A 14,246-nucleotide genomic window follows, 5' to 3' on the forward strand; every position below is an offset into this window, starting at 1 on the left:
CTGTGGGAGCCACAGCACGGTGTGTCTTGGGGTGTCCATTCCAGCCCAAAGACTCGGCGCCTCCAGCAGTAAGGCACCAGAAACTGGGTGGTGGGGACCACCATCTCCACTGAGAGTATCCCAGGGGAGCCAAGAGCATCCCAAGGCATCTGAGAGCATCAAAGAGCAGCCAAGAGTACCCCAGGACAGCCGTCACCCCTCCTCAGGGTGGCCTGTGGGGAGGGGACTCTCCACGAGCCAGCGGTATCTTGGTCCTCAGCCTGTTTGAATCCCTTGTGGACATGAGACAGGGAGACTGGGAACACCTGAGCAGGACAGAGGGGTAACGCCCTGCTCCTGCATCCCCGGGGCTGCTCCAGGTGTGTCCCTCTGCCAGGCCACTGCTTTTCATCCAGGTGATCTCAGGCCCATGTGCCCAGTGGGAGCAGGGACAGCAGTGTTACCTGCAGCCACCGAGAGCAGGTGACACAGGAGCAGCCCCACCTTGCCGGGATCTCTGGCAGGAGCTGGAGGCCAGAGAGACACACCCTGCTGCACCCTGCCATGGGGAGGGCAGGAAAGAAAGAGCCAGAGGCATGGAAAATTATCAGAAACGTGTATTTTTTTTCTTTTTAATAGTAAACCTCTTTACAACAAATATAGTGAAAGAGTTTCCAAACAAAACTCATAAGAATTTCTCATGGTAATTATTATTATTATCATCATTTTTTTATATATTTTTTTTCTTATTGTGGAATATACAATAACGCATCACCATACAGCACAAAAAAGGAATATTGAAAAAACGAAACAGACGTCTCAACCACGTGCTGCAGTCCCTGGGAAGGAGCCACTGATTGTCAAGGGAGCAGGGACAGGAGGGGATGGGAACGGGGGGCGACGGCATCCCCAGGGTGGGGGAGGTTCTCGGTCAGGCCAGACCCCAAGGGTGCAAATACTCCAGAGAAAGATGGAATTATTCAAAAATCATGGTTAAAACGTTACAAGCTCTCAGCATAAATCCTCCCTCCCCTCCCACTGCTGCTTCTGGGCTTCTGCTGCATCGCCCCTGGAGAGCTGGACATGGGGAAGGGGACACCCTGGTCCCCCGGAGAGCTGGACACGGGGAAGGGGACACTGTGGTCCCCACTCAGAATCCCTTGACTCGCGCACACACACACACACACACGGGTGGAGGAGCATCAGGAAAAGAAAAGAGGTTAAAAATATATATATATATTATAGATACACAGTTTATTTTTTTTTCCTTTTAAATTGCTTCTCAAAACAATAAATAAAACTCCTCAGGGGAAGCGCACGTCCTGTTTTGTTTCTACCCGTGCAGCACCCTGGGGAGAGGATGCAGAGCTGCCTGTGCTGTTACAGACGGGCTGAGCGGGGAGATCCAACGAACCATCACACAGAGAAGCTGAGGGAGAGGGGATCTATTGTTTGTTTTTTTTTTTTCTTTTAGTGCATCATTTAAAGGGTCTATTCTATTTTACAAAGGTTGTTGCAGACACCCCAGAGTTTGCTAACACCTACCTGCTTTACTGAGCTACAGGGAACCAGAGGCGTGACGGGGATGGGGGAGACCCAACCCAGAGGCCATGTGGGACACAAAAGGGGAGCAGCAGCACAGCCGTGATGGTCCCCACCTCTTCAGTGTCCTATTTGTCTGCACACTGCTCAGAAAGAGCCGTGGGGAGGAGGGGTGTCGTGGCCTGAGCTGGGCTGCTTCACCCCTCAGCCTTGCAGAAGATGCTGGGAGCCCACGGGGACATCTCAGCATTGTCCCACGACAGCATGTTTCCCTGTGGAAAGGATGTTCCATAAGGCTCTGCAGTGGGTTTGTGCCCAGAGAGCGAGGACTGGGCTGGTCTCTACATCTCGGTGGCACCAGCAGGAAAATCCCACTCTGCAAACCCAGCCGAAGGGAAGAAATCCCTCATTTGGGGGTGGGATGCAGGGGGGGAACAGCTCACCCCGGCTCACCAACGCCTCTCCCCACAGCACTGGGCTGGGGATGTTGTAAAACCTCCAGTTCCCAGAAAACTACTTCAGACTGCTCGGAGACGATCCCGGCGCAGCCTGAGCCACACCACCCTCTTCTGGCTTAAGGAAAGCACATTCCAAACAGGCATCGCTCCAGAGAACGGAGCTCGGGAGGAAGAAACTGGAAAACAACGTGGTTTTCCACTCGCTAGGGAGGAGAGGGGAGCTGGAATGACCTCATCCATTCCTCCGAGGTCCCTGATTCCTGCCGGGAGTGTAGCAGAGAGCGGGAGCATCCCTGCACACCAGGAACCTCCTTATATCCAAGGCTCACTTAAATATCCTCCCGCATGTTTCTGACCTCTCCAGACCCACGGGGAGACACGCCAGCGTGTTGGGAACCCTGTGGAAAAGCATCCCTGGCGTGAAGCCATTGCCAAGTGGCTGCTCCCAGTTGGGAGCCCGGCCAGGTCTGGGTCTGGGACACGGAAACTTGGGGAGCAGGGAGGGACGGCGAGGGGGGTGCAAGGGAAGAGCCAAGAGGGTTAAACAAGAAATCGCTGTACAACTCGGCCATGTCCAAAGTCAGTATTATTACAATATACTCTGACAAAAATATAATCTCATTTCATATCAATACAACAAAAAAAAACCCCAAAACCAGTTTTCTGTACTGTTACCATCGCTAACAGATTGAAACTCGCTATTTACAGTTACAGTAGCCAGGTAAAACACTACAGGTGAGAGACCAGAGAGAGGAGGGGCAGAGGGACACAGAGGAGATAAAATCTCTGGAGGAAAGGGGAAAATAAAGGGGGAAAGGCCCTCTTACATCCCGAGCATGGCTTCTGGCATCGGAAAGGGAAGGGTGATGGATGGAGGTAGTGAAAACATAATACTTGGTTTACGGATCTGGTTGGGATTTTTTGTGGAAGAGAAAAAGAAACAAAAAACCAAACCAAAACGAAACAAAAAAAAGATAGAAAAGGAGAAAAAAGAGAAAGGAAAGAAAAAAGAGAAGAAAGAAAAGTGAAGTGAGAGGGGAAGGCAAAGGATAAACATGGGAAAGGGAAACGAGCAAACGTTCAGCTGAAGCCCATAGTTATGGACTCGCCCACAGCCCTGGGAGAGGTGGAAAGGGATGAATTTTTGCCACTTTAAGTGGTAAAAATCCCCAAAATATTCCCCAATTGTGCCCTCAGCCAGACGGATGGGAGGGCAAGGCAGGATGTGGCACCAGGGATGGCACGACCAAGGCATGGCTGGGAATATCCTTCCTCATCCAATGGATGCTCACCCCAGCAACACAGAGGGATCCGTGCGGAGGGGACCCCTGAAACGTTGAGGGCCCCTCACCCCTGGCAGAGCTCTAGGCTGGCAGAAGCAGTTTGCAGCCTTTTCCCTAGAGCTGGTGACAAACTTCACAATTCCCATCCAAAGCGTTAGGGGGAATCTCCCAAATGAGCAACATAAGGGAAGAAAAAAGTGCAGGAGGTGAAATTTTCAAGGAAAAGGTGTTTTTTTTTGTAAATTTGCTTTTTTCCCTGGTTTGCCAAGATTATTTTGGGAGGGAAGATGGAAGTGAAAAAGGGAGGAAGAAAAGGAAACTCTTTCTCCTTGCCCCACTTTCCCCCAGGACCACGCACGGCCCGTTGCCAGCAGCTCTGGATTTAACACTTCCATCACCCTCCAATCCCAACACTGGCAGCAGCCCCAAACACACAACAGCAGCAAAACCCTTCCCCAAGGGTCTCCTTGCCACCACCCCTGGTGGTGCCCCTCGCACAACCACAACACACTGCCAGACCCCCCAGCACCGATGCCCTCATCCAAACATCCAACACAGCCGAGCTCTTTGCCATCGCCCAAAACCACCCCAATCAGCAGGGGGTCACCCTGTCCCCCACACCCCACCCTGGCACCAGCTGATCAGCCCTGCAGCCGCCCAGAGCAGGCGAGACCATCCCCCTCGATCCATCACCATCCTCACCACGTGCCAGCAGCCCTTCCCGGGATTTCAGGTTCAAGATATCATTTAGGGCCTGCTCCATCCCTAAATCTCCTCCCGGGGAGGGCAAGCAGCTTCCCACCCCATCCTGCTCCTATGGCTACCAGTAGCAGCATCACCTGAGCCAGACCCTGCAACCTCCTTCCATCATCCTCCTCCTCTCTGCACCAAACCCCGGCCACTCCGGCACACGCTGGCGGCAGAGCCCTCGCACGCTCCGTGCTCCTGGCACATGGGACTCATCCCTTCCTCTGCATCTGCCCCCTGCAACACTGCTCCCCTGGCATCGTCCCAGGAGGGTCACTGCGGTCCTGGCCATCCCCGTCCCCCCGCTGCCGGCACAAACACCCCAAAACCAGCCAGCCAAGCCCTGGGAAAGACCAGCCTTCCCGGGACGGGGGTCACAGCCCCCCCCCAACACCAGCACCGCGGTCACATCCACCAGCACCCCAAATCAGCCACCCTGGGGCAGGGAGAGGAGGGGGCGACGCCGGTGCCCCCACCCCGGCTTACCTGTGGCCGCGGCGTCAGGCCCCGGCGGGCGTGGGCTGGAGCATCCACAGAGAGTTCAGAAGGTAAAGATCAGAAACAGACTTTGGTAAGTAACCACACGTTTAGAAAGGAACATATCAGTTTGGAAACATCTCAGTGCATACTTCTTATATGAAAATATACACAATTGTATTTCATTCTCCAAAAAAGGAACAATTAAAAACAAAAGCAAACTAGCCCAAACACAATATATTAGCTGTTTTTTTGTTGGTTTTTTCTTTTTTTCTTGTTGTTGTCATCCTTTAAAATCTTTAACGCTACACTTTGTTCAGGTTACACTTTTTTTGTCTTTTTTTTTTTTTGTAAATTTTTTTTTCTTCATGCATTTTACACCTTTATAGCCTTTGAGAATAAATAAGCTCCATTTTGCTTCCACATCTCTAAAAACTGCAGCATTTTAACTATTGTCATTTAAATCGTGCAATTTTTTTTTGCAACACCCCTTTTTAAAAAATGGAAAATATATATATATTTTAAAACTAAACCCTATACAACGCAAAAATTCCAAATTAAAAAAAAATTATACACAATTGTAACTGTCAACAGTACAGATGAGCACAAGAAATAAAATTAGATCAGAAACATATTTATAGAAGCACAAAGGAGGGTGTTGGTTTCTTAGATTGTCATTCTTCTCGTTGTCTTTTGAAAATTAGGAGGAGTTTACCGGATACTACAGTCTGGGGGGAAATAAAGGATAATGACCCGGACAAAAAAAAAAATAGAATATAATAATAAAATAACCCTAAGCCCCCAACAAAATGAAGACCCCGACAAACAGCCCCCAAACCCCTTTCACCACAACGTGAAGCCGTGTCTGACCCGGGGCAGCCCCGCCTTCCCACGAGCCATACTTGCCCGTGGCACCAGCCCAGGGGATCGTGGAGTTCAGCTGCCGCGCTGCTGTGGATCCGTCCGGCACGGCACAGCCCGGCGCTGAACCGCCGGCGCCTTCCCCGCCAGGCACATCTAAACCCGCATCTACGGAACCCAGAGCGTTCGTGTCTTGGATTTCGTGTTTTTCCAGGCTCTCAGCTTCCAGGCAGAAGTGTGAACTTGGGAGTCAGGGCGTGAAGTCCATGAGCAAAAATGTTTTTTTGGTTTTTTTCCCCGCTCAGGGTTTGCTCTGCACCGGTGGCGTCAAGTGCCAGAGGGGTCTCGCCGCCGCCTCCCCGCTGGGGTCTCCGGAGAAAACTGCTCTGCTGGGCCCTCCTGCTGTGTCGCTCCCAGCGGGGCAGACCTCAGTGAGTTGGGTTGAGTTTCTTTTTTGTGAAGGAAAAAAAAACTGAAATATAAAACAAGAGCGATGAGACGTCGTTATCCCGCCTAATTTCCAAAGCAAAGGCCGTGCAAAGAGCTCAGGTGCGCGTCCGGTACATCGGGCATCGCCGGGTCGGGGGGTCACAGCGTGGGCGAGGAGGACCACGGTCCACAGTGTCTCTCCCACTTCTCAACAGACAGACGGAGATGGAGGGAGGGAGATCCGCTTCTGCCGCCGATGCCGCGCCGGCATTCCAGAGGTGAGAGCCGAGCATGTCCCTGGCACACAGTGGTACCCGCTGGGTTTGTCTTGGGGAGGGGAGATGGGGGGGTTAACTGCACAAAGCCTGCCAGGAGCCCTCCCTGGCACCATGGGGCTTCACCCTTGTCTGCCCAAGGCCCTCCAGAGCGCAGGAACAGGAGAGGGAACAGGAGAGGGAACTCCAAATTTATCATTGGAAAGGAATCAAACCATTATTTGGAAAAGCCTTTGTGGCAGGAATTTGATATGACAAGATTTTGATGGGGCAATTTTATCCCACGCATCGCTCCATGCCTCATTCTGCAGGCAGGGGATGCCACTATCTGGAACCCTGGCACTGCCAAGCATCTGCCATCCTGGACCCTTCCCCAGGTCCCCACAGCCAAACCAATGGATCCTTGGGAGAGGAGGGAAGGTCAAGGCAGGTATCAGCTCAGGAGGGATGTGTGGGTGACCCCTCTGCAAGGATTTTTGCAGGATTTCCTCTCCTCCCCCAACCCCTCCCTTTAGGTCACCCCTGTTCATTTCACAGTAATCATCAATTTTTTTTTGTCTCGTTTTTCCAAATTAGAAACTTTGGGATAAATGCTTGGTTGGGAAACGTTTATAAAAAACCATACATTTTCTTCTGGTTTGTCCTCATCCTGGGACATTTTTATGCCATCCACCTCATTCCAAGGCTCAGCTGGTGCTGACACCTGGTAGAGGGATCCACGAGGAGGATAAATCCCCCTGTGACTCTGGTCCTCTCCCTCTGCTCCAACTCGGAGGAAGCTGACCCCAAAGCAGCTCCCGGCTCCTCTGCAGCCCCCTCAGCCTGGCCAGGCTCCAGCTGCTGAAGGAGTTGGCAAAGGTGGCATCCAGGCAGGTTTTGTGCCAGTTTGTGACCGTGAGCCCAGGGGTGAGCGGGGCTGGGGTGTCCCTGCACAGGGTGACAAGGCAGGCTGGGAGGGGGATGGGGAATCAGCATCCCAGAGGAGAGCGCCTGCAGGGAGAAAGCTCTCCCTAACACCTACACGGGTCAGGAACAGACCCTTCTGCTCCAAATCCTCCAGCCCTGAGCTGGCTGCTGCATTTTGGGATCAGAGTGCTGACACCTTTCCCCGGGAAACTGCCAGAGCAAGTGGCAAGACAAGGAAATTCCTTCTTTTTCCTTTTTCCTTCCACTAAATCACTGCGTCGAGACTTGAGCAGATTTTCCACACAGCTCACCCTTACCTTTGAGGCCTAGAAACCTTCAGGCAGAATCCCAAAGGATCATTATTTCATCCTTCCTCTGCACACCCACTGCACCCAGGCAGAGGCAAGGCTTTCCTGGGAAAGAGGAACTCCAGTGTTCCAGTGACCCTGGTCAGAGATGGCAGAGTTCCCTGCTCTGCTAGGAAGGATGAAAGGATGCTGTCTGCATCCACTTGTCATGCAAACTGCAAACGGGATTGACTTAAAAATCTGCCTCTTACTCCCTGGATTAAGCTTTCCAGTATCCAGGAGGCCCAAGCAGGCTGTGGATGCAGTTGTATCCTGTTTCATACCAAAGCCCCCTCAGCCTCCCTTTCCAGCTGGTTTAGGAAAACTGGTGTAGGAAAACCCTTTTTGAGGAAAACTGGTGTCTGCCAAAGCCCTTCAAGCTTTCGGAGAGCTGGATCATTTCCGAACTGCCCCTTCCTGCACATGGACCCAGGAGTGCCCGGGCACGGCGTGAAGGTGCATTTTGGGGGTGCTCTGTGCCCTGTCTCCCCCCGGAGCCCGTCCTGCTGCAGGCGCTCTTCCCAAGGGATACGGTCCCACTTCCCGGGGAGGGGTCTCGCCAGCCAGTGGGCACCGGCTGCCCGGCCCGCCCGCCCGCGGGGGAGCATCGCCAGAGGCTGCTGTTTTTGGCAACCACGCAGATATTCCATTCCCGTGCCCCGTTCCCACACCCTTGGCTGTTCCCGAGCCCGCGGCCCCGGCCAAGGAGAGCCGTATGTACTGCGTGCGTCGCCTGCTGCGCTAGAATGAATGCCTACAAAAATCCTAAAGCTATTTCTCAGGCAGTTTATGATAATTTTCCCCCCACCCCAGCCCATCCCCATCACCCGTTTCGCCCCCCCGCCCCTCCCGCCCTCTTCCCGCGGCCCCACCGGCGCTCCCAGGGACGGCGGGGACGCGTTATGTGACCCAGGTATCCAACCGCATGCGCTTTACGGAGGGGCTCTCCCCCTCGGGCTCGCTGCTGGGCCGCAGGAGGCCCAGGGACGAGCTGAAATCCGGGCGGGCGGGATCGTCCCGCTCGCTGCTGCCCTCGTAGGAGCTGGTGTTGCTGCTGAGGCTGTCGACGGGCGAGCGGCCGGTGGGCTCGTGCCGGGGCTGGTGGGGGAAGGTGCTGAGCGGGGTGGCAGTGTTCCTCTCCCGGTTGGGCGAGACGGGCTCCGACTTGATGCTGATGTTGGGGTTGGTGTTGACAGTCAAAGTGGTGGTGTGGGACAAGTGACTCCCTTGTCTGGGCATCCAGAAGGTAGGGGAAGAGGTTGGGAAAGGAGGAGGAGGAGAAGGAGGAGAGCAGGAGGGGAGGGAGGGGGAGAAACAGATGAAAAAAGAGATAATGGGAAATTTCTCATTATTATCTTTTTCACAGCCTTTTACCCTCCGATACACAGAATCCAAAACCTGCACATTCCACAGCCAAATGAACACAGGATTATGAACCTGGATTAGATTACTAATCTGGATTCATAATTAGAATTATGAATCACTACAACTCCAGAACACACAAGCTGTGCGCTCACCAGGACACATCACTGCCAACCTGGGACCTGCAGAACCCCACGAGCAGCACCTATTCTCCCCCAGCACCCTGCGATCCAGCTCCAATCCTACCCACCGTCCCAAAGCAGCAGGAGGAGAAGGACAGGGTGTGACATCCCTGTCCCATGGGTATCCATACAGCTCTGCCCCAGCATCCCCGTGGGTTGCACAGACACGGTGGAGGGTTTTGCTCCAAACTGGGAACCTCTTTGCTACAACCCAAAATTTCATCCAGACTTTCCATACTGGTGCAGGAGGTCTGGGTGGCTGCTGGGAAAGCTGCTGTCTGCCCTGCCTGGAAAATGTGCTCCAGGTAGAGAGGAAATGAACTGAACTCCCTGCACAAAAGCCTAGTCAGTCCACCCCTCCCTCCTGCCTTCTATCCGTCCATTCCTCCATCCATTCACCTGGCACTTCATGCTGGGCATATCAGAGTTTTTGATTCAGTGACTGGGGTAAAGTCACAGATTTCCCCTCTTCGATTCCTGCCTCTTTCTGTCCCACAGTTTCAGTGTCATCTCAGGCAAGTTGCTTAAATCTTTATTTTGACCAAGTAACTTGGTGTGTGGATGCTTTATTTCAGACTAAAAGGAGATCCACTTCAGAAAACCTGCTCCAATATGTAAGTGCTTGTGTTTTCTTCCCTGGAGGAAAGCAATCCATTTGCAATACTAAAAGCCACCTTCTTCCTACACCAGCAGGGCACAATTCCAGACACCTTATCCTGCAACTTCTGTTCCATCTAATGCTGACTCTGGCTGTATCTCTGGCCCCCCAGTTGAGAGCAGGGAGCAATCCTGCTGTGGACAGACAGCAGGATGCAGCTCTTGGAGTATCCCCGAGCATGCCACTGCTCTGATCTCAGCTGGGGACTCTGGGTCACTCCTATGACAGAGGCAGGGACAGGACTCCCCAGACTTCCTGAGCTGGCTGGGCTGGCTCCTCTTGCAGCTGCTCCTGCCGCCCAGAAACACAGCGTGGACCCACCAGGGCCCAGCAGGGAGGAGTCACAGCTGGAGTTCTGCAGGTTTGGCACCTCTGAGGAATTCCCCATTTCTCTCTGAGTGGCCCTGGTACCTGTTCCACTTACATTAAGTTTCCTAGTGACACAGGGACCAGGTGCTGCTGCTGCGGCTGCTGCTGTGGCTGCTGCTGTTGTTGCTGCTGTTGCTGCTGTTGTTGCTGTTGCTGCTGCTGCTGCTGCTGCTGTTGTTGTTGCTGCTGCTGCTGCTGCTGTTGCTGCTGCTGCTGCTGCTGCCAGGCAGAGATGTTGCCAAGGGACAGGCCTCCAGGTGAGCTGAATGCTGGCAGCGAGGACAGCTCAGCGCTCGTCAACTGATAATCTGGAAGAGAAGGAGCCCTTCAGTCATTTCAATGTCAAACCTGCTCCCACAGCACCCTGAGTGCTGCGAGAAGATGGAGACCTGCAAGAGACACAAACACGCAACGTACGGAATATTGTCTCGTGCTGCAAGTGGTACAGGGATGCTAGCTGGAGGACACAGTTCTTGGAACCATGGAATGATTTGGGCTGGAATCACAGAATCATGGAGGTTGGAAAAGACCTCTGAGATCATCAAGTCCAATCTATGACCAAACAACACCATGGCAACTAGACCACGGCATTATGTGCCGTGGAAGGCACCTTTTAAAGGCCATCTAGTCCAACCTGCAGGGTCACCTTCCACTATCCCAGGTTGCTCCAAGCCTCCTGCAACCCAGATTTGAACACTTCCAGGCATGGGGCAGCCACAGCTTCTCTGGGCAACCTGTGCCAGTGCCTCAGCACCCTCAGCATAAACCATTTCCTCCTTATATCCAGTTGCCTTCTGGCCTCAAGGCTGGCAGGACCCTCCACACCCCCAACACCCACCGGTGCCATTATCCCCCAGGCACAGCGGTGGCAGGGGCAGCCCCATGGTGCAGCTGCATCCAGCTCCCCCCAGGAGGGACTGTGGGCATGTGAGACACCCCACAGCCACCCTCCAGCTGGGTATACAGAGCACAGACACACATGTCCTCCCCTCCCTGGCAGCAAACCTCCGACAGCTGGTGAGACCCACCCATACCTGGAGCATCCCCACCCATACCTGGGGCACCTTCACCCACAGCTGGGGCATCCTCACCTGTACCTGGGGCATCCCCACCTGTGCCTGAGGCACCTTCACCCATACCTGGGGCATCCCCACCTGTGCCTGAGGCACCTTCACCCATACCTGGGGCATCCCCGCCTGTGCCTGAGGCACCATCACCCATACCTGGGGCATCCCCACCTGTGTCTGAGGCACCGTCACCCATACCTGGGTCACCCCCCCGTGTGACAGCAGGGGGCGCTCCCCACCCGCCATGGGGACGTTCAGCAGCCACCGTGTTCCTCCCCACGGACACCTCACATCCCGGTACCCCCCCACGCTTGCAGGACGATGCCCTTCCCCTATAGGACCTCGGGAGCATCCCAAATCCCCGTGGAGCACCTCCATACCAAGGGGAGATTTTACAAGGGGTGGGAACGACGATGGAGAAAACTGGGGGGAAAGTCTCCTGGAGATGGTCAAACCTTGGTCGGCCACGCCAACACCTGACACAGACACTACGGACCCACAGGTCAATCAAACCTTCCCCGTGCCCTCTCCCTCCCCCTTTCTCTAATTTTGGGTGTCTCGTGGTTTCAGCTGTCCCCGCCCCAGCAGCACACACAGAGGTGGCTGTGCTGGTGCTGAACCGCTGCCAACGCCGCCGGCGGATCCCCGGCACACCCCACCCAACGTCCTTCACCTCCCGCACCGGCCGTTCTGGTCTGGGAGCTCCAGACACCCACTGGTTACAGTGGCCGCCCCCACAGCCCCCAGCAGGGCTGGAGCTGGAGCCTCCCTGGATCACAGAGCTGGGAATGATTGGGCTTGACTGAATCCAGCTGCGGAGCTGGCAGGGGAAAGGGCACGTAACCCTGGCCAGGCAGCTTGGCACAACTGCACCCACTTGAAATCCAGACAATTCCCACTTAATTAACAGGTGAGTCCTGGAAAGAACAAGTGGCAACGCCCCAGGCTGGGAGTTTGCTCAGGGTATCTGCATCCCACAGTAACCCACAAGATGATTATCCTGGCAGCATCACAGAATCATGGAATTATCTAGGTTGGAAAAGCTATCCAAGACCATCAAGTCCAGCCATTCCCCCAGCACTGCCAAGGCCACCACTAACCCATGTCCCCAAGTGCCACATCCACACATATGTTAAATCCCTCCAGGCATGGTGACACCACCACTACCCTGGGCAGCCTCTTCCAATGCCTGATCACCTCTCCCATGATGAAATTTTCCCTGATATCCAACCCAAACCTTCTCTGGCACAACTTGAGGCCATTTCCTCTTGTCCTGTCACTTTTTACCTGGGCAAAGAGCCCGAACCCCACCTGGCTCCATCCTCCTGTCAGGGAGTTGTAGAGAGTGAGGGAGTCCCTCTGAGCCTCCTTTTCTCCAGGCTGAGCTCCCCCAGCTCCCTCAGCCGTTCCTTGTGCTCAATATCCTTCACAAATCAAGATAATTCCCACTTAATTAACAGGGTAGCCCTTGTAAAACAAGTGGCAACAGCCCAGGCTTGGAGTTTGCACCCCATAGCGATGCCCCCCACGCTCACTCCCGCAGCAAACCCCGTGGCACAGACACCACTGGTGCTCAGGCAGGAACATGGCTCTGCCCGTGGTCAGCTCTGAGAGAAAATAACTACAGAGAGTTGAAATTCAGCCCCTCCACCCTGAGCAGCAGCACAGGGCTCAATTAAAACCTATTTTGGGGACTCTGGCTGTGCCCAGCCTGGCTGGCGAACAGCACGGCCAGCGCCGGCTGCCACGCGGGGAGAGGAGCCTCATCACACACAACCAGCATCTTCAGGGCTACACCTACTAATTTAGGAGAGGGAGTTCCCAACACGCCTGTTCTGGGTTCTTCCAGACAAGCAGCTTTTTACATTTTTGCAAACTTTCCTCTGAGCTCAGAGCAAGTTACACAGGCAACCAGCAAGTCCTCAAAGTTTTCACGGAGGTCTGACAGGTGGCAGATGAACAACCCCTTTTCTTGGGCAACTGTGTTGTCACCGTCGCCTCGGGCTGGCTTGAACCCCGCCAGCCTGAATCAGATGTGCCTACGAGCAGGTTGGTTTGCATTCTTCCCAACTTTTGGGGGCCTACGCTCATTGTCATTAAGCCCCTATTACAGCATCCCCTGAGCTCTGGAGAGCCCGGGGATGGGTGTAGCTGTAATTAGCATCCACTTGCACAGTTTGATGGGCTACAGTGGGGCAGGATCAGCCCTCACAGCCCTTCTGGCTACGACAGCATTTATATAATGACTTTCCCCTTGATTTTAATCCTGTGGAACCTTTGGACTCAACCATATCTTGCAGCAAGTTCCGTGAGCGACGATGCAGCTGCTCGGAGAGCACAGGCACATCCCTGCAACAGCACATCTCCCTCTCCTGTTACTTCACTCAGCGGAGAGCTCAGACCTGGCCACTGCTCTTACCTGTGTTGTATGCTGTGGGCATGGCAGAGAAGGGCAGCCCCTGTGTCAGCAAACTCGGAGTCGCCACGGAAACAACCGGTGTGGTCAGAGAGTGAGTTGCTTGGGAGACACCCAACCTCTGCGTGTTCTGCTGTGGGAGCAAACAGGGAGGGAATTAAAACCCAGACGGTTGGACTCTGTTGTCTTCGTGGGTTGTGGCCCCTCAAGACCCCCTGGGCATGCACTGGGGTTGAGCACAGAGACTGTGGGATAAGCAGGATTGATCCTCTGGCCATTCCACACTGCAACAAAGTGCAAACCACACCAGCTACTGCCACTCTGGACCTTGTGACACTCATCTGCAGGTCACTTGGCCTTAGGTCCCCTTCCTGCCCAGGGTTGGGCTTCACCCACCAGGACCAGCCATGTCCCTCTGTGCATGGGGGGCAAATATCAGTAGGATGCTTCAGACTATTCCTCACTGCTTTCCAGAGGTTGTGTGTGAGGTTTGCTGGGCTACCAAGGAGTGACAAAGGGACCACCAGGACCAGCCAAGGCAGCACAGAGCTGACACATCCTCTTCCCTGCAGCTCCAGTGGCCAAGATCTGCCTCAAGGGAAGCTGAGGACGCTGAGCATTGGCCTCAGGATTTTAAAGGGACTCTGTGGCATCCCTAAACTTGAAGTCCAGTGCTCAGCAACCTGCCAGCTCGGTGCCCTCATGAGGTTTGTGTGACTCAGGCATTAGCAGGTCCACTGTGGAAAAATTCTGCCCTTGGACCAGTGCACGCCAGCCTCCCCCTGTGGTTTTCCAGGCAGTTACGTGGGCGGATCTACAGGTCAGATTCAGCCCTGTTTACAAGGCAGATAATCTGGACTGCCTCTGCTGATCTGATTTAAATCAGAC

At 54.1% G+C, this 14,246-nt stretch overlaps 1 protein-coding gene across 16 annotated transcripts in view; it reads right to left on the reverse strand.

The window, feature by feature from the left end:
• Window positions 1–583: 583 nt before the first annotated feature.
• The window catches only part of MEF2D (myocyte enhancer factor 2D), a 101,068-nt gene continuing 87,405 nt past the window's right edge, over window positions 584–14,246 (reverse strand). For 14 of the 16 annotated variants that reach the window (XM_032713069.1, XM_032713060.1, XM_032713064.1 and 11 more), the window contains 3 exons: window positions 13,362–13,491; window positions 9,931–10,183; window positions 584–8,535 (listed from right to left, as the gene is read on the reverse strand). In XM_032713069.1, coding sequence (XP_032568960.1) covers window positions 8,205–8,535; window positions 9,931–10,183; window positions 13,362–13,491 — 714 coding nt within the window. In that variant the 3' untranslated portion in view covers window positions 584–8,204. The remainder of the gene's footprint in view (window positions 8,536–9,930; window positions 10,184–13,361; window positions 13,492–14,246) is intronic. The other 2 variants (XM_032713072.1, XM_032713071.1) reach the window with 1 other exon arrangement.

This window comes from Chiroxiphia lanceolata, chromosome 29 (genome assembly GCF_009829145.1).
Source record: "Chiroxiphia lanceolata isolate bChiLan1 chromosome 29, bChiLan1.pri, whole genome shotgun sequence".
Taxonomy (NCBI): Eukaryota; Metazoa; Chordata; class Aves; order Passeriformes; family Pipridae; genus Chiroxiphia; species Chiroxiphia lanceolata.